The 18,442-nt window shown below is 44.0% G+C and overlaps 2 protein-coding genes across 2 annotated transcripts in view; both read right to left on the bottom strand.

The window, feature by feature from the left end:
- LOC306918389 (interferon regulatory factor 2-like) overlaps positions 1-4,152 on the bottom strand; it is a 15,210-nt gene extending 11,058 nt beyond the window's left edge. The window contains exon 1 of the mRNA XM_079531288.1: positions 3,831-4,152. The gene's annotated coding sequence lies outside the window, so the exon portion shown is untranslated. The remainder of the gene's footprint in view (positions 1-3,830) is intronic.
- A 9,686-nt stretch (positions 4,153-13,838) lies between these two features.
- The window catches only part of LOC306918390 (uncharacterized protein), a gene marked incomplete at both ends in the record, with an annotated part of 91,113 nt that continues 86,509 nt past the window's right edge, over positions 13,839-18,442 (bottom strand). Inside the window, 2 exons of the mRNA XM_079531289.1 lie at positions 13,839-13,996; positions 14,550-14,681. Of these exons, the coding sequence (XP_079387415.1) occupies positions 13,839-13,996; positions 14,550-14,681 (290 nt within the window). The remainder of the gene's footprint in view (positions 13,997-14,549; positions 14,682-18,442) is intronic.

Below are 18,442 nucleotides of genomic sequence, written 5' to 3' on the forward strand. Positions count from 1 at the left end.
TCATGACTAAAACTATATTGACAATTTCGTCAACAAATAGAAACTAGACTAAAATGTTAGGAAGGGACTAGTGGACAAGAGATACGTCATTTTACACTTGGTTGCATGGTGAAAATAGCAGATCTACAATCTCACACGCTGCGACGCGTTGTGAGCGCTGCAATTTTCAGCAAGTGTAAAATCTAGTGATGCACCGAATATTCGCCAGAAAATGGCTCTAAAAATGCATTTTCGGCCTATTCGGTTTCAGCCCAAATAGGCAGAAAATATATCACCGAATAGTGTATGCAATGAATGCATTCAAAAGAGCTGAATAAATGTTTTATGGACCCATAATAGTGATTATTATTTAAGTTAAGTTTTGCCATAACCATTTATTTTGCCATAAATCAGGTAGCTTTAAGGTACATACCATACAGCAATGGTAGGAAAAAAAGATATATAATATTAATCATATTCGGATATTCGGTTTTCGCCTTTTCGGCCGACTGTTTCCTATAGTCGGTATTTGGTTTCGGCCAAGAATTTCCCTTTCGGTGCATCCCTAGTAAAATCAGTCATTACGACGGCATCAAGGCCCGCCAAAATACATTTTAGTCGACAAAATCAACCGTAGATTTAGTCGACTAAAATCTTATGACATTTTAGCCGACTAAAACTAGACTAACACTAAGACATTCCAGGTGACTAAAATGTGACTAAGACTAAAATTAAAACTATTCAAGAGACTAAAACTAAAATCAAAATGTAATGTTGCCAAAAACAACACAGCAGTGTATACTGTTATACGGACACACACACACACACACACACACACACACACACACACACACACACACACACACACACACACACACACACACACACACACACACACACACACACACACACACACACACACACACACACACACACACACACACACACACACACACACACACACACACACACACACACACACACCACCGCCCACACACCCAGTCAAAGTCCTCTGGCAGTCAGTCAGACACTCCCAGGACAAGGTTCACAAACACATTATAAATCCCCCAGCAGCGGGATGTTATGGCTACATAAAATGCCCGTTTTTTTTTTTTTTTTAAATCTCCATATAGAGGGTATGACATCATGCATGTGACATCATCATCATCATCATCATCATACTCGGAAGTTATGCGGGAACGCCTACTGAGTGGCAAGAAAACTAGTTTCTGGCCTCAGGGCTGCATTAAGTGAAGGTGGGGGCCGCATGTGGCCCCCGGGCCGCCAGTTGCCTCAGCGTCACACAGAAGCATGAAAAGCAGCAGATCTACAAGCTCGACATGCGTGAAGTGACGGCGGGTTTGAGCTTGTAGATCTGCTATATACCTGCAGGGACACATAGACATCAAAGGGGGCTTCAGCCCCTGCCATTTTTCCCCCGTCTGTAAAACAACTGCCCTCTCCAGAACCACGAATGCAGCGTTTACTACACGGTGAAAGAAATGCAAAATGCCCTCCCTCTCCTTTCCATGCCATGCTGGAAGGAAGGCAGCATTCAGGAGAATTGCTTTTGAAATCCGCATGTCGTTACACACACCGCATCTCCACGTCACACAAACCATTCAGAACAAGAATGTGTTCTGCCATTGTCATTAGAATATAATAATAATGGCCTGGGCCGTGGCTCAGCGGTCCAGGCACCTTGGCCGCAATGGCCGGTAGTCCGAGTCTGGCAGTGTGCCGCGGGTTCGACTCCCGATCCGGACGGCCTTTACCGCATGTCACTCCCCCACCTCTCTCCCCATTTCCTGCATGTCAGCCTACTGTCTGTCTCTCTATAAAAAATATAAAATAAAGGCGAAAGCCGCAAAAAAAAGAATTAATAATAATAATAATAATAATAATACTCAGGCTTGTGTGGGTTTACAAAACCTTTCACATAATCCATATGAATGCAATCTATAATCATTAAACTAAAGGCTGTCGTTACAGAACAGTAACAAGATAAACTGGTAGTACTTTGATTTTAGTTTTGACCAAAAAGCCTCCACTGGTGCAGAGTTCAGATTCAGTTTTACCAACAGCAACGGTACACACGCACGTGCACACACGCACACACACGCACACACACACACACGCACACACACACACGCACACACACACACACACACACACACACGATCAGATTCCGTTTTACCAACAGCAACGGCACACACACACACACACACACACACACACACACACACACACACACACACACACACACACACACACACACACACACACACACACACACACACACACACACACACACACACACACACACACACACACACACACCCATTTCCTGGTTGCATTATAGCATGCTAGAGCACACTGCCGTACAGAATACTAGACTCCTCAGTGGTTGATTTCACCATTGTAACTCCTTACGGGTCCATTTGGTTACATGTTTGTGCACACTCTCTGAGTCAGATTAAAGATTTGAAGATTTGGGTTTATTTTTTTATTTTTTATTTTTTACAATGTGCGAATAAAAGCAAGAATGAGGTTTTTTGCTGTGTGTGTGTGTGTGTGTGTGTGTGTGTGTGTGTGTGTGTGTGTGTGTGTGTGTGTGTGTGTGTGTGTGTGTGTGTGTGTGTGTGTGTGTGTGTGTGTGTGTACACAATATCATTCTGCAATCCTGTCGAGAAAACAAGCTGAAAATCCCCACTCCAAACAAGGCAGCGTAAACTAAGTCAAGTGTGGTTCTTCTGACAAGCCAATATCTAGAGCAGCCAAAAGTCTCTCAATCAATAGTATGACATCGTCTCAGTAGTCAAACCAAAAACATTGAAATGACATCGTTACATTGTTACATAACTTGCAAGACAGCTTCCTTTGGAACTTTGCTCGCTACAAAAGTTGCCACACAAACAAACAAAAATGCAAGATAGTGTCATCAAGCCAAGCCATAGAGAGGTGGTTCTTCGGCCCACATCGTAGTGTCTCGTTCATTTAGTATCATTAATGTATTACATTGTCTCAAGTCAAATCCAATCACTCGATACATTGTCACAACAACATGCACATAACGACCATTTCCTATACATTTGACCTGAACTGACTTAAGACACAAAGTTGCCACAAAAAAACAAAATAAATGCAGAATAGAGTCAGCAACCCACGTCAAGTGTGTGGTGGTTCTTCTTCAGTCAATTTAATATCCAATATCCAAGGCTGTCAAATGTGTCAAATCACTATTACTACTTTATTACATTGTTTCAAGTCAAATCAAATCACCTGAATTATACATTGTCACGACGTATTGCACCACGGCCAATTCCTATTAAACCGCAGCTCTCAGCTCGGCTACAAAGTTGCCACAAAACTAACAAACAAGAAAATGCAAGATAGTGTCAGCAAGTCAAGTGCACTATTAATATAATCAGTGTATTGCATTGTGTCAATTAAGTCAAATCAAACCACCTGGATACATTGTCACAACTCATGACCATGTTCCTTTTGAACTTGACCTGAGCTGAGAGCTACAAAGATGCCACAAACAAGCAAAGATCAATGTGTCTGTCACCAGTCTGTCAGTATGCCCCCCCCCCCCCCCCCCCCCCACACACACACACACACACACAGCAGCAGCAGCAGCAGCCTCGAAGCTAAAAGTGAAAATAAAATGTCACACTTTCTCTCTCTCTCTCCAAAGACAACAAGTACTTTCACTTACTGCTGGATCCGTCATGATGACTCCAGTCTAGTCAGTGGCTGGTGTCCTAATGAGCAGCACTTCACACTTACACACACACACACACACACACACACACACACGAGAAACATGCGGAAATAAAAAATGTTACCTGGTGTTGTTCGCCTCCTTAGTACACAGCCTGTCTGTCCTTCTGTCTGTCTGTCTGTCTGTCTGTCTGTATGTCTGTCTGTCGCAACAAGCAGCGTGGAGTGGAGTTTCTGTTGCAGTAGTTGTTGTTGTTGTGGTCGTTGTCCAAGTGTGTCGGCTCTACCTTCCTGCCATACTTGTTTCTTGTTTGCAGTGCACTTTGCCTTGTTTTAATACAATAAACTAAATGGTTTATTTGTTTATTTCTTTACTGTTATATGTCTTGTTTCTGTTCTTGTGCGCAGATCGAAAGCAAAACAAGGTTCAGGAAGGTGTAGTTTAGTAGTTCTTCTGGAAGTGGAAGAGGAGGAGAGGAGAGGGAGGGGAGGGAGGGGGCTGGAAATCCCCCTCCTGCTCTCGGAGTGTGTCAGAACATCAGCATCCCATCGGCCGGGAGGACGCACGGCGCTCTAAAGAGCTCGGATTGGCTAACTTTGGTTGGTTGTCATGTCAACAGCGACCCGACCAACTGACGTGGTGGTGGTGTAGTGATCCGGTAGTGATAGGCCTAATAATGATAGTAATGATAATAACTAATAAGAATGCATTTATTTGTATTTTAGCACTTTTTCCGAACATAGTTACAACTTACAAATACAACAAAGGACTTAGAACATGTAAACAAAAATATGAATTAAACAAATAAAGAAAAGAAAAACTTGAAACAGCAAACAAGCAAAAAAAAAAAAAAAAGCAGTAGCCTATTTAAGTTATGTAAACAGAGCAAATTGAGTACAATTTGAACAGAGCTATTTGAATAATTATATTTGAACTGCAGGGACCCCCCCAAAATAATCATATTTGAAATAATATTTGAACTGGGGGACCCCCCAAAATAATCATATTTGAACTGGGGGACCCCCCAAAATAATCATATTTGAAATCATATTTGAACTGGGGGACCCCCCAAAATAATCATATTTGAAATCATATTTGAACTGCAGGGACCCCCCAAAATAATCATATTTGAACTGTGGTCCACTGGTCCAATCTTTGAATATATTTAATATTCTTTCAGAGCGAACATTTTTAACTCAAATCTTTGCTTCTGGGGAAGGGGGTCCCTGGAACAACATATTTTCAGATGGGGGTTGGTGGCCAAATACAGATATTTCTGGGGCTCCTTGACATGAAAAAAGTTGAGTATCACTGACATTTTTTAGTGGTTTAAATTGTCACTTTAGAAATGTATTGTCACTGTGCTATAGGCACAGTGACTGTATGCAGTAGGCCTACTGAAATAACTGTATAATGGTTTGTTGAGCAGTGGCACGCAGTCTCCACTGTCTGTCTGTCTGTCTGTCTGTCTGTCTGTCTGTCTGTCTGCCTGCCTGCCTGCCTGCCTGCCTGCCTGCCTGCCTGCCTGCCTGCCTGCCTGCCTGCCTGCCTGCCTGCCTGCCTGCCTGCCTGTCTGTCTGTCTGTCTGTCCGTGCGTGTATGGACCATGGACTATATCTTGCGCCACCCCTTACCTTACCCCCTTATCCCTAAACGTATTTTGCCATGTTTTACTATTTTTAAAAAACCTTTTAAAATAGTTCAAATAGCTGATCTACAAGCTCACAACGTGTAGATGTAGATCAGAACTATTTTAAAAATGATTTTCAAAATAGTAAAACATGGCAAATACGTTTAGGGATAAGGGTGGCGATAAGATGGAGCCCCATATGTCAGTTTGAGTACAGACCAAGGTCAAGGTCATTGACCCCTGTCTGGGTAGGACCTGTTGACCCCTGTCTGGGTAGGACTTGTTGACCCCTGTCTGGGTAGGACCTGTTGACCCCTGTCTGGGTAGGACCTATTGACCCCTGTCTGGGTAGGACCTGTTGACCCCTGTCTGGGTAGGACCTGTTGACCCATGTCTGGGTAGGACCTGTTGACCCCTGTCTGGGTAGGACCTGTTGACCCCTGTCTGGGTAGGACCTGTTGACCCCTGTCTGGGTACGACCTGTTGACCCCTGTCTGGGTAGGACCTGTTGACCCATGTCTGGGTACGACCTGTTGACCCCTGTCTGGGTAGGACCTGTTGACCCCTGTCTGGGTAGGACCTGTTGACCCCTGTCTGGGTAGGACCTGTTGACCCCTGTCTGGGTAGGACCTGTTGACCCCTGTCTGGGTAGGACCTGTTGACCCCTGTCTGGGTAGGACCTGTTGACCCCTGTCTGGGTAGGACCTGTTGACCCCTGTCTGGGTAGGACATGTTGACCCCTGTCTGGGTAGGACCTGTTGACCCCTGTCTGGGTAGGACCTGTTGACCCCTGTCTGGGTAGGACCTGTTGACCCCTGTCTGGGTAGGACCTGTTGACCCATGTCTGGGTAGGACCTGTTGACCCCTGTCTGGGTAGGACCTGTTGACCCCTGTCTGGGTAGGACCTGTTGACCCCTGTCTGGGTACGACCTGTTGACCCCTGTCTGGGTAGGACCTGTTGACCCATGTCTGGGTAGGACCTGTTGACCCCTGTCTGGGTAGGACCTGTTGACCCCTGTCTGGGTAGGACCTGTTGACCCCTGTCTGGGTAGGACCTGTTGACCCCTGTCTGGGTAGGACCTGTTGACCCATGTCTGGGTAGGACCTGTTGACCCCTGTCTGGGTAGGACCTGTTGACCCCTGTCTGGGTAGGACCTGTTGACCCCTGTCTGGGTAGGACCTGTTGACCCATGTCTGGGTAGGACCTGTTGACCCCTGTCTGGGTACGACCTGTTGACCCCTGTCTGGGTAGGACCTGTTGACCCATGTCTGGGTAGGACCTGTTGACCCCTGTCTGGGTAGGACCTGTTGACCCCTGTCTGGGTAGGACCTGTTGACCCCTGTCTGGGTAGGACCTGTTGACCCCTGTCTGGGTAGGACCTGTTGACCCCTGTCTGGGTAGGACCTGTTGACCTTATGCACATGGCTTCCATCTTGCCAGCAAGGTGCTAACTAGGTCCTATCCCATCGACAGCCCATTCATCCAAACAGAAAAGTCATCTCTGATTGTATTAAAAAAAAAGCTTGGATTATCCTCTTTCAATTCAGTTTGGGAGCGCTCGTTGCATATCACTCAACAGCCCATGCGTTACCACCTGTTTTGAATTTGCACACATAGTGCAGCAGGCAGCACGAGGTTGCTTTACTGATAACGAGCGCTTCCAAACTCTGACACTTAGAAAAATAATCATCTGCAAGGAATTTCTTGACTTAGCTCATAACTACGGTGGGTTGAAACGAGCGCACCCTCCTAGGAAATGGTCGCCTATGAATACAATATCAGCCTAGTTTTATGAAACAAACACTTTGCAGATAGAAAGAGGATAATTCAAGCTTTTCGTACAGCTGCAATGTTGGTGAGTTTGACATTGTTTAAATTGAGTGCATGTGTTTGGCCCGTGCAGGCGCTAGTCCGAGGTGCGGACGCATGTCGAACCAATGCTCCGTCGGACCATATAGTAATGCCTCCCGTTTCAATCAATACAATTAGATGGGACTGTTCTGTTTGGAGTTCCACCACTCAGTTCGCACTTTATCGCACAGTAGGTGCAAATTAATTGTATTGTTGAGTGAGAGATACTGTTCAGTGGTGGAAAAATAACTCAATTGTTTTACTTAAGTAAAAGTACCAATACTGCAATTTAGAAGAACTTCGTTACAAGTAAAAGTACGGAATTGAAAATGTACTTGATTCAAAAGTACAAAAGTATCGGCATCAAAATGTACTTAAAGTACTAAAGGTAAAAGTACTCATTGTGCAGAATGTCCCATTTCACAATTAAGTTCAAAATGTGTACAGAATCTATTGAAAATAGAAGATCTACAAGCTCACAATGCAGATCTACAAGCAGATCTCCTATTTTCAAATGGCCTTTCAAATGCATCGGGTTGAAGTGGTTAATGTATGTTTTCTAATCAAAATTTAAATCTTCAAAGTAACTAGTAACTAAAGTTTTCAAATAATTGTACTGAAGTAAACGTTTTGGCTCCGAGATGTAGTGGAGTAGAAGTAAAAAATAAGTAGTACAGTACTTATAGGTAAAAAAATACTTAGTTACTTTCCACCACTGACAATGTTGCATAATTATAAAGCAAATGAGACATCTGGGGACCGCCCTCCAATCCAACCTGTGGGTGTCCTCCCGAGCCACAGGTTGAGAACGACTGATCTAACCAATCACAGCCCGGGATTGTCCCTCCGGGCGATGGGACATAAGTGAGGGGCGCTGCAGTTTCACTTCTTTCTGCCTCATTTAGGGCAGAAATGAAAGTAGAAACTGTCTTTTATTTTTTGAACTCATGGAGGTTACTGACCCCAAAGCCACCTGCCTGCTATCTCCGCCAGGGGAAATGTCTGTGGACTTATTCTCACTTGTGTTTTCAAATCTGTAAAACATCTCTTAATGTTTTGAATACAATTCCTTCGGTTTCCAAGCGTGTTGTCATGTGAACAGAATAGATAATAGAAGACCATGGTTCTTCAAACTGTGGGTCTGGTCCCCAAGGAAGGTCCCAAAATGTAGTTTGGGGGTTCAGAGATTATTTGATTCATGTGCATGCATACAGTATAAGTGTATACACAAATACAGGGTATCTGTACATTTATAAATTGACTTATATACCTCTAAAATGATAAGAAATGAAGACCATTACTGCATCAAATGTAACTAATCAGCATAGGCCTACTGTAGAGCGTCATTTTCCTCATAGTCTTTTCAAAAAGTATTTATTTAAAAACCTTTTAGGATAGGATTCAATATGTCGCCCCACACACACATGGAATCAGCCTTGCTGTAGTTCTGAAACTTAACCACATCACTGGGAGAAGAGCTCCCTCCAGCGGCCATACATGAGACTGCTTTATTTGCTGTAGGGGTGCACACGTTAAAGGTGCTGCCACACGGTCAAAAGAGCTGCGCACGTTCTCGGCTGCGCGCTGCTTAAAGCTTGAGTTTTTAGACAGCTGGTGGATGGAAATTAAGCTCCACCTCCGCCGAATACTTGCGCGACGGCCAGATTCCCGGAAACGCTCTCCTCCGCTCAAGTCTTCCGCGGAGGTGGAGCTTAATTTCCATCCACCAGCTGTCTAAAAACTCAAGCTTTAAGCTGCGCGCAGCTTAAGAAGTGCGCAGCTTAAGAAAGTTTTGCGCTATGGTGTGGAGACGGTGTAATCGAACCAATCGATGTCATTGATTATATGAAAATAAATGAATCATAAGCTAAGAACCTAACAGTGGAATATCTATCTAATTAAACTATAGCCTATATAGTGCTGTTTACATGAAATGCAAGTTGTATGTATGTGTGTATATATATATATATATATTATATAGGCTGTCAAACTATTAAAAATTTTAATTAGATTAATCACAGCTTAAAAATGAATTATTGATTATGATTAATCTCCATTCAAACTATATCCAGAATATGCCATGTTGTTCTGTATGTTTTTGTGGGAATAGAAAGATAAATAACTGAAGGTGATTTTATACAATTAACTTATACATAATTATGTATGCAAGTTTTATTCTATTCTAAGCTTTATTCAATACAATTATTCTGATTCTGATCAGTGTTGTTTTTGGCAGCAATTTTTGATTTTAGTTTTAGTCATAGTCTCTTGAATAGTTTTAATTTAGTTTTAGTCACATTTTAGTCACATGGAATGTCTTAGTGTTAGTCTAGTTTTAGTCGACTAAATATCATACGATTTTTGACTAAAATGTATTTTGGCGGACCTTGATGCCATCATAATGACAACATTTTTCACGCGTTGTGGGCTTGTAGATCGGCTATTTTCAGCATGCAACTAATTGTAAAATGAATACTGGATCTCTTGTCCACTAGGTCCCTTCCTAACATTTTAGTCTAGTTTTTATTTGTTGACGAAATTGTCAGTATATTTAGTCTTAGTTTTAATCATTATAGCTTAGTTTTCATTCAGTTTCCATTTAGTTTTCGTCAGTGGAAAAAGGTAGTCGACGAACATTTTTCGTCTTAGTTTTAGTCGGTGAAATGATTCTGATGGATAATATATTTAAGGGTTTTTATTGCAAAAGCAAAAAACAAATCTCATAACAACACATTTCACAGTCTTCATTGGCAAAATAAAATATCAACAGCATCAAATGAAGTAGAATAATATGTTTATGCCAATATCAGCTCAACTTTCGGCCACACATTTTTTTTTTTTTTTTAATTTTGACCCAATGGCCGAGATTCACTTTATCCCCTGAGCGAGCGGCCAGGCTCTATTGGCTCAGTGGTAAACGTTGCAGCACAGAAACCAGGTTCAAATCCAGGGAGTAAAGTTACATATAGCTTTGAAGGACTTCACCACTTCAACATATCTTCATATAATTGGTCCTCACTAATATAATGATCATGATAAAATACTACATTTTTCTTTTTCCTACTCAGTCGGTGTCTCATAGGAGGGCTGTGGGCAGTTCAGAAACCAGTTTGTGTCTCATAGGAGGGCTGTGGGCAGTTCAGAAACCAGTCTGTGTCTCATAGGAGGGCTGTGGGACTGACTGGTTTCTGACAGACTGGTTTCTGAACTGCCCACAGCCCTCTTATGAGACACAGACTGGTTTCTGAACTGCCCACAGACAGAGGCTGGTTTCTGAACTGCCCACAGCCCTCCTATGAGACACAGACTGGTTTCTGAACTGCCCACAGCCCTCCTATGAGACACAGACTGGTTTCTGAACTGCCCACAGCCCTCCTATGAGACACAGACTGGTTTCTGAAGTGCCCACAGCCCTCCTATGAGACACAGACTGGTTTCTGAAGTGCCCACAGCCCTCCTATGAGACACAGACAGAGTAGGAAAACATGAACATTGAACGTGAACATTCATTAGTGAGGAACAATTATATGAAGATAGTTTTACATTATTTTTGTAGTTTTGTTACCCTGATTTTACAACTTCATGAGATCTGTTTCAAATGTAAATGCATTATATACAAAAGCAATCAAAATATTACTAGTTTAATACATGTTCTTTTTTCCCCAAACAAATTCTTAACAGATAATTATTTAAAAAATATATTAAAGTTTTCTATTTATTTTTTATTGCAAAAGCAAAACGAAGCTCAGTCTTCATTGGCAAAGTAAGATATATTTAAATAGTAAAATATAGGAATTTAAAAACAGGATGAAAACGGATTACAATGACAATAGAGGGTATGCGTGTGACATCATCATACCAAGGACTATCTAAAGAGGATGAGAGGCTAAGACCGTACGGGCGACGCCATGTTGCTCCCTGGAAGGAAAGAAACATGCGCAGTTGAGACCAGGAAGTTGTACAATTTGGGCATGTTACCCCAAACCTCCTGACCTAGCTGACGCACATGGAATATATGAATTGCATAAACTATATAGAGACATATATTTCCTATTTATCCACGTATATGCACTTATATTAACCTGAATATGGCATATATATGCAGCATAGACTGCATGTATTCTGCATAACATACTTGCCATATATTGGCATAATATGTTCTATTCTACAGTATTCTTAGCAGGGACGTGCAGGTAGGGGGCGCTATCACCAGGGGCGTGCAGAGTGTGTTAGAGGGGCAGGGGCTGAAATCCCATACGAGGGCACTTTTGGACGAAAATAGCGAAAAATAGCTATCAAATAGAAAAATAGCTATCAAATAGAAAAATAGCTATCAAGTAGAAAAATAGCTATCAAATAGAAAAATAGCTATCAAATAGAAAAATAGCTATCAAGTAGAAAAATAGCTATCAAATAGAAAAATAGCTATCAAATAGAAAAAAAGCTATCAAATAGAAAAATAGCTATCAAATAGAAAAATAGCTATCAAATAGAAAAATAGCTATCAAGTAGAAAAATAGCTATCAAGTAGAAAAGGTCAGCTATTTTCGGGGCGCACCCCAGCACTCCTTAAGCTGGTGGAGATGCAGGTGTAACGACATGGGTTTCTTTCTTGAACAAATTTGTTCAACGCAAAATGTTGCGTTCAAGTTCAGGAGACTTCGGAAAACAATTCTCCTGAATGCTGCCTTCCGGCATGGCATGGAAAGGAGAGGAGTGGCATTTTGCATTTCTTTCACCATGTAGTAAATGCTGCATTCGTGGTCTGGTTAAGAGCAGTTGTTTTACAGACGGATAAAAGGGCAGTTGTTTTACAGACTGTTAAAAAGGCAGATGTTTTACAGACGGGTAAAAGGGCAGTTGTTTTACAGACGGGTAAAAGGGCAGTTGTTTTACAGACGGGTAAAAGGGCAGTTGTTTTACAGACGGGTAAAAGGGGCAGTTGTTTTACAGACGGGTAAAAAGGGCAGTTGTTTTACAGACGGGTAAAAGGGCAGTTGTTTTACAGATGGGTAAAAGGGCAGTTGTTTTACAGACGGGTAAAAAGGCAGTTGTTTTACAGACGGGTAAAAGGGCAGTTGTTTTACAGATGGGTAAAAGGGCAGTTGTTTTACAGATGGGTAAAAGGGCAGTTGTTTTACAGACGGGTAAAAAGGCAGTTGTTTTACAGACGGGTAAAAGGGCAGTTGTTTTACAGACGGGTAAAAGGGCAGTTGTTTTACAGACGGGTAAAAGGGGCAGTTGTTTTACAGATGGGTAAAAGGGCAGTTGTTTTACAGACGGGTAAAAGGGCAGTTGTTTTACAGAAGGGTAAAAGGGCAGTTTTTTTACAGACGGGTAAAAGGGCAGTTGTTTTACAGACAGGGTAAAAGGGCAGTTGTTTTACAGACGGGTAAAAGGGCAGTTGTTTTACAGGTGGGTAAAAGGGCAGTTTTTTACAGACGGGTAAAATGGCAGTTGTTTTACAGACAGGGTAAAAGGGCAGTTGTTTTACAGACGGGTAAAAGGGGCAGTTGTTTTACAGACGGGTAAAAGGGCAGTTGTTTTACAGACGGGTAAAAGGGCAGTTTTTTTACAGACGGGTAAAATGGCAGTTGTTTTACAGACAGGGTAAAAGGGCAGTTGTTTTACAGACGGGTAAAAGGGCAGTTGTTTTACAGACAGGGTAAAAGGGCAGTTGTTTTACAGACGGGTAAAAGGGCAGTTGTTTTACAGACGGGTAAAAGGGGCAGTTGTTTTACAGACGGGTAAAAGGGGCAGTTGTTTTACAGACAGGGTAAAAGGGGCAGTTGTTTTACAGACAGGGTAAAAGGGCAGTTGTTTTACAGACAGGGTAAAAGGGGCAGTTGTTTTACAGACAGGGTAAAAGGGGCAGTTGTTTTACAGACAGGGTAAAAGGGGCAGTTGTTTTACAGACAGGGTAAAAGGAGCAGTTGTTTTACAGACAGGGTAAAAGGGGCAGTTGTTTTACTGACAGGGTAAAAGGGCAGTTGTTTTACAGACAGGGTAAAAGGGGCAGTTGTTTTACAGACAGGGTAAAAGGGGCAGGGGCTGAATCCCCCTTTGACGTCTATGTGTGCCGCGCTATGAGCTTGTAGATCTGCTATTTTTGAAAAATCGTGAAAATGTGGCGCAAATCTTTGAATATATATTCTTTCAGAGCAAACGTTTTTAACTCAAATCTTTGCTTCTGGAGGGGTTCCTGGAGTAACATATTTTCAGATGGGGGTCCGCGGCCAAATTACATATAATTGTTGGGGTTCCTTGACATGAAATATTGAACACCACTAACATAGAAACATGAGGTATTTCAGAAAACTGTTAGGATTTGGAAGATTTTATTTTTATTTTGACATCAGGCCTAAATGGGTTTACCATTCGATGTCAGGTTAGACCTGACATCGAACTTTAAAAAATGTCTTCTAAATCATGACAGTTTTCTGAAATACCTCATGTTTCTATGTTAGTGGTTCTCAATATGTCATGTCAAGGACGCCCATAATTATCTGTATTTGGCCGCCGACCCCCATCTGACAATATGATTTGAGTTTAAAACCTTCGTACATTTCAGCAGGTCAGATTTGGGGAGTGGTAATTCAGCTCTAGGCTCATGCTGGGGACACTGGAAACAGGTGGATATAGACGTGGAGTTACTGGGTTTCCATGACAACCATGTTGCCGTAAAGCGGGTCTTGTTGTTGCTGTGGGGCAGAGGGGCGGCGGGTCGCCATCTTGAAGTAAGCGTAGAATCCAACGCATGTGGCGAGCATTACGCACAGCTCAGCCACTTGGAAGTAGACGAACGGACCTGAATGACGACACCACACGACACAATTAACACAATTAACACAACACAACACAACACAACACAACACAGTACAGTACAGTACAGTACAGTACAGTACAGTACAGTACAGTACAGTACAGTACAGTACAGTACAGTACAGTACAGTACAGTACAGTACAGTACAGTACAGTACACGGCAAAAACAATCTATGCTAATTAGTCGGGCCTGATCAGTTAGGACCGGCCCGTTGAGAACTCTAAACTGCCCCCACCGGGAGGACGTACTGATGTATCCTATACTGACTCCCCTGCCAGTGAGGAGCCCCCACCGGGAGGACGTACTGATGTATCCTATACTGACTCCCCTGCCAGTGAGGAGCCCCCACCGGGAGGACGTACTGTTGTATCCTATACTGACTCACCTGCCAGTGAGGAGCCCCCACCGGGAGGACGTACTGTTGTATCCTATACTGACTCACCTGCCAGTGAGGAGCCCCCACCGGGAGGACGTACTGTTGTATCCTATACTGACTCACCTGCCAGTGAGGAGCCCCCACCGGGAGGACGTACTTACCCACACTGGAACTCTCACTGTTTGGGCCAGAGGGTGTGATGGGTGTCATGGTGCATCGGGGGTCATGATCAGGCACCCACTGTGGAGGGATGTGTGTCCCGTTGGATAGGGTGCAGCTGATGAGTTTGAAGCCTAACCGAGACAGACATGGTGGGGTTAGGATGTAGCCTGACTAACACTCAGCCTGCCTGTTCATTTGGTTTCATTATTCAGACTGAAAGCCCCTCCCCACGGACGGCAGCAGTTTCATTATTCAGACTGAAAGCCCCTCCCCACGGCAGCAGTTTCATTATTCAGACTGAAAGCCCCTCCCCATGGCAGCAGTTTCATTATTCAGACTGAAAGCCCCTCCCCACGGCAGCAGTTTCATTATTCAGACTGAAAGCCCCTCCCCACGGCAGCAGTTTCATTATTCAGACTGAAAGCCCCTCCCCACGGCAGCAGTTTCATTATTCAGACTGAAAGCCCCTCCCCACGGCAGCAGTTTCATTATTCAGACTGAAAGCCCCTCCCCATGGACGGCAGCAGTTTCATTATTCAGACTGAAAGCCCCTCCCCATGGACTTCAGCAGTTTCATTATTCAGACTGAAAGCCCCTCCCCACGGACGGCAGCAGTTTCATTATTCAGACTGAAAGCCCCTCCCCACGGACGGCAGCAGTTTCATTATTCAGACTGAAAGCCCCTCCCCACGGACGGCAGCAGTTTCATTATTCAGACTGAAAGCCCCTCCCCACGGCAGCAGTTTCATTATTCAGACTGAAAGCCCCTCCCCACGGCAGCAGTTTCATTATTCAGACTGAAAGCCCCTCCCCATGGCAGCAGTTTCATTATTCAGACTGAAAGCCCCTCCCCACGGACGGCAGCAGTTTCATTATTCAGACTGAAAGCCCCTCCCCACGGCAGCAGTTTCATTATTCAGACTGAAAGCCCCTCCCCATGGCAGCAGTTTCATTATTCAGACTGAAAGCCCCTCCCCATGGCAGCAGTTTCATTATTCAGACTGAAAGCCCCTCCCCATGGCAGCAGTTTCATTATTCAGACTGAAAGCCCCTCCCCATGGACTTCAGCAGTTTCATTATTCAGACTGAAAGCCCCTCCCCATGGACTTCAGCAGTTTCATTATTCAGACTGAAAGCCCCTCCCCATGGACTTCAGCAGTTTCATTATTCAGACTGAAAGCCCCTCCCCACGGACGGCAGCAGTTTCATTATTCAGACTGAAAGCCCCTCCCCACGGATGGCAGCAGTTTCATTATTCAGACTGAAAGCCCCTCCCCATGGCAGCAGTTTCATTATTCAGACTGAAAGCCCCTCCCCACGGACGGCAGCAGTTTCATTATTCGGACTGAAAGCCCCTCCCCATGGACTGCAGCAGTTTCATTATTCAGACTGAAAGCCCCTCCCCACGGCAGCAGTTTCATTATTCAGACTGAAAGCCCCTCCCCACGGACTGCAGCAGTTTCATTATTCAGACTGAAAGCCCCTCCCCATGGACTGCAGCAGTTTCATTATTCAGACTGAAAGCCCCTCCCCACGGACGGCAGCAGTTTCATTATTCAGACTGAAAGCCCCTCCCCACTGCAGCAGTTTCATTATTCAGACTGAAAGCCCCTCCCCACGGACGGCAGCAGTTTCAGGGATGGGCGTTGCCCTAAAGTGACAGTCTTCGGCGATTGGATTCACAGACTTCACACCAACCAATCAGAATAGTAGCAAAGCAGATGACTGTGTCAATGTGGCTAACCTGGTTGCTAACCAAACAAACACAGTCAACGAGCGCCACTAGCATGTAAACCAGGGGTGGGCGACTGGCGGCCCGGGCGCCACTAGCATGTAAACCAGGGGTGGGCGACTGGCGGCCCGGGCGCCACCTTCACTTAATGCGGCCCGCATGTTAATATCAGAATACTGATATAGTATTGATTTCAGCTGTTACAATTCCAAACTCGCTTTGATTACTTCATGACTTAAAATGGTATTGTCTTTTTGTGTCCAATGTAGTTATGTTAACAGTTCATAAAGTTAACATATTAACTAAATGCATTCAATAAAAAGGTTACTTTTCATGATTTCAATTCAAAAATAGCCAAAAAGTATTCAGGTTTTCAATTCAAATATAGCAAAAATAGCTGATCTACAAGCTTCAAAACGCGGCGCGTTTTGAAGCTTGTAGATCGGCTATTTTTGCTACGACAGTAATATGCACTGTGGCCCCTCTGGAGTTAAACTATGGCCCCTAACTAACATTGGCCCCTCTGGAGTTAGTGAATGTTGTTTAGGTTTGGTACGGTTGAATGTTGTTTAGGTTTGGTACGGTTATATGACGTCATACACACTCATTCCTCAAAAGACCTCTGACCTTTAGACCAGTGGTCCCCAAAGTGGGGTCCGGGGACCCCCAGGGGTCCTTGAGGGAGTTCCAGGGGGTCCGGGGACCCCCAGGGGTCCTTGAGGGAGTTCCAGGGGGGACCCAGCTAAATGATCATTTGTAACCAAATGGACCCTTATGGGTCCATTAAACTATGGCCCCTAACTAACATTGGCCCCTCTGGAGTTAGTGAATGTTGTTTAGGTTTGGTACGGTTGAATGTTGTTTAGGTTTGGTACGGTTATATGACGTCATACACACTCATTCCTCAAAAGACCTCTGACCTTTAGACCAGTGGTCCCCAAAGTGGGGTCCGGGGACCCCCAGGGGTCCTTGAGGGAGTTCCAGGGGGTCCGGGGACCCCCAGGGGTCCTTGAGGGAGTTCCCAGCTAAATGATCATTTGTAACCAAATGGACCCTTATTGGTCTGTAAATCAGAGAGTGTACAAATGTACACTCTCTGACAATTTGTACACTCTCAGAGTTAAATTAACAGTGGTTTTACAATATAAATTGGGGTACCAGAGATAGAAATGCCATTAAATCGGGGGTCCGTAGCCTAATGCGTGTGAAACTGGGGGGTCCATGAAATTAATATGTTTCGTAATCACTGCTAGAGCCGTAAAAATCCTCCCTTATCGGGGGTCACTGGCATTTGTTTTCAAATGGGGGGTCCGTGGCCTAATAAATGTTCATTTGGGGGTCCTTGACACGAAAACGTTTGGGCATCACTGATCTAGATCTCCCGATGAGTAGGCTACATTTTATGATTTGCTCGATCCACTTTTTCGGACGTCAAAAAAGGATTGTTTAGGATGTAGCTCGTTAATTTTTGAGTGGTGCAAACCACTCCAATAACCAACGTTGTCTGTATCTATGTATATATGTATGTGTGTACCTGTACGTGGGGCCACGTACAGATGAGCATGGTTGCTATGGTTAGTGTGTGACGTAGTGTGTGAACAGTTGCACCACTCAGTTCACACGGGTGTGATTTGTATTGATAAGGATCACCTTATGGATCAGGCTTATCGAGGCGGTTCTTATCGAGGCGGTTCTTATCGAGGCGGGTTCTTATCGAGGCGGGTTCTTATCGAGGCGGTTCTTATCGAGGCGGTTCTTATCGAGGCAGTTCTTATCGAGGCGGTTCTTATCGAGGCGGTTCTTATCGAGGCGGGTTCTTATCGAGGCGGTTCTTATCGAGGCGGTTCTTATCGAGGCGGGTTCTTATCGAGGCGGTTCTTATCGAGGCGGTTCTTATCGAGGCGGTTCTTATCGAGGCGGGTTCTTATCGAGGCGGGTTCTTATCGAGGCGGTTCTTATCGAGCTCACTGTCCAGCATTAGGAATTATTTTGAGGGAAGACGGGAGGCAATACATTCTGAACAGAACCAGTATCTTTTACTAGGACCTTCAAATACAGAACTTTTCTAACAGACGGAAGGAAATGGACCTTTTTACCAATAAAATTATATTATAGAAACTGTTAACTGGTTAATATGTGTACCGTCAAATGTTGTTTCCC

This window comes from Electrona antarctica (assembly GCF_951216825.1).
Source record: "Electrona antarctica genome assembly, contig: scaffold_49, whole genome shotgun sequence".
Lineage (NCBI taxonomy): Eukaryota > Metazoa > Chordata > Actinopteri > Myctophiformes > Myctophidae > Electrona > Electrona antarctica.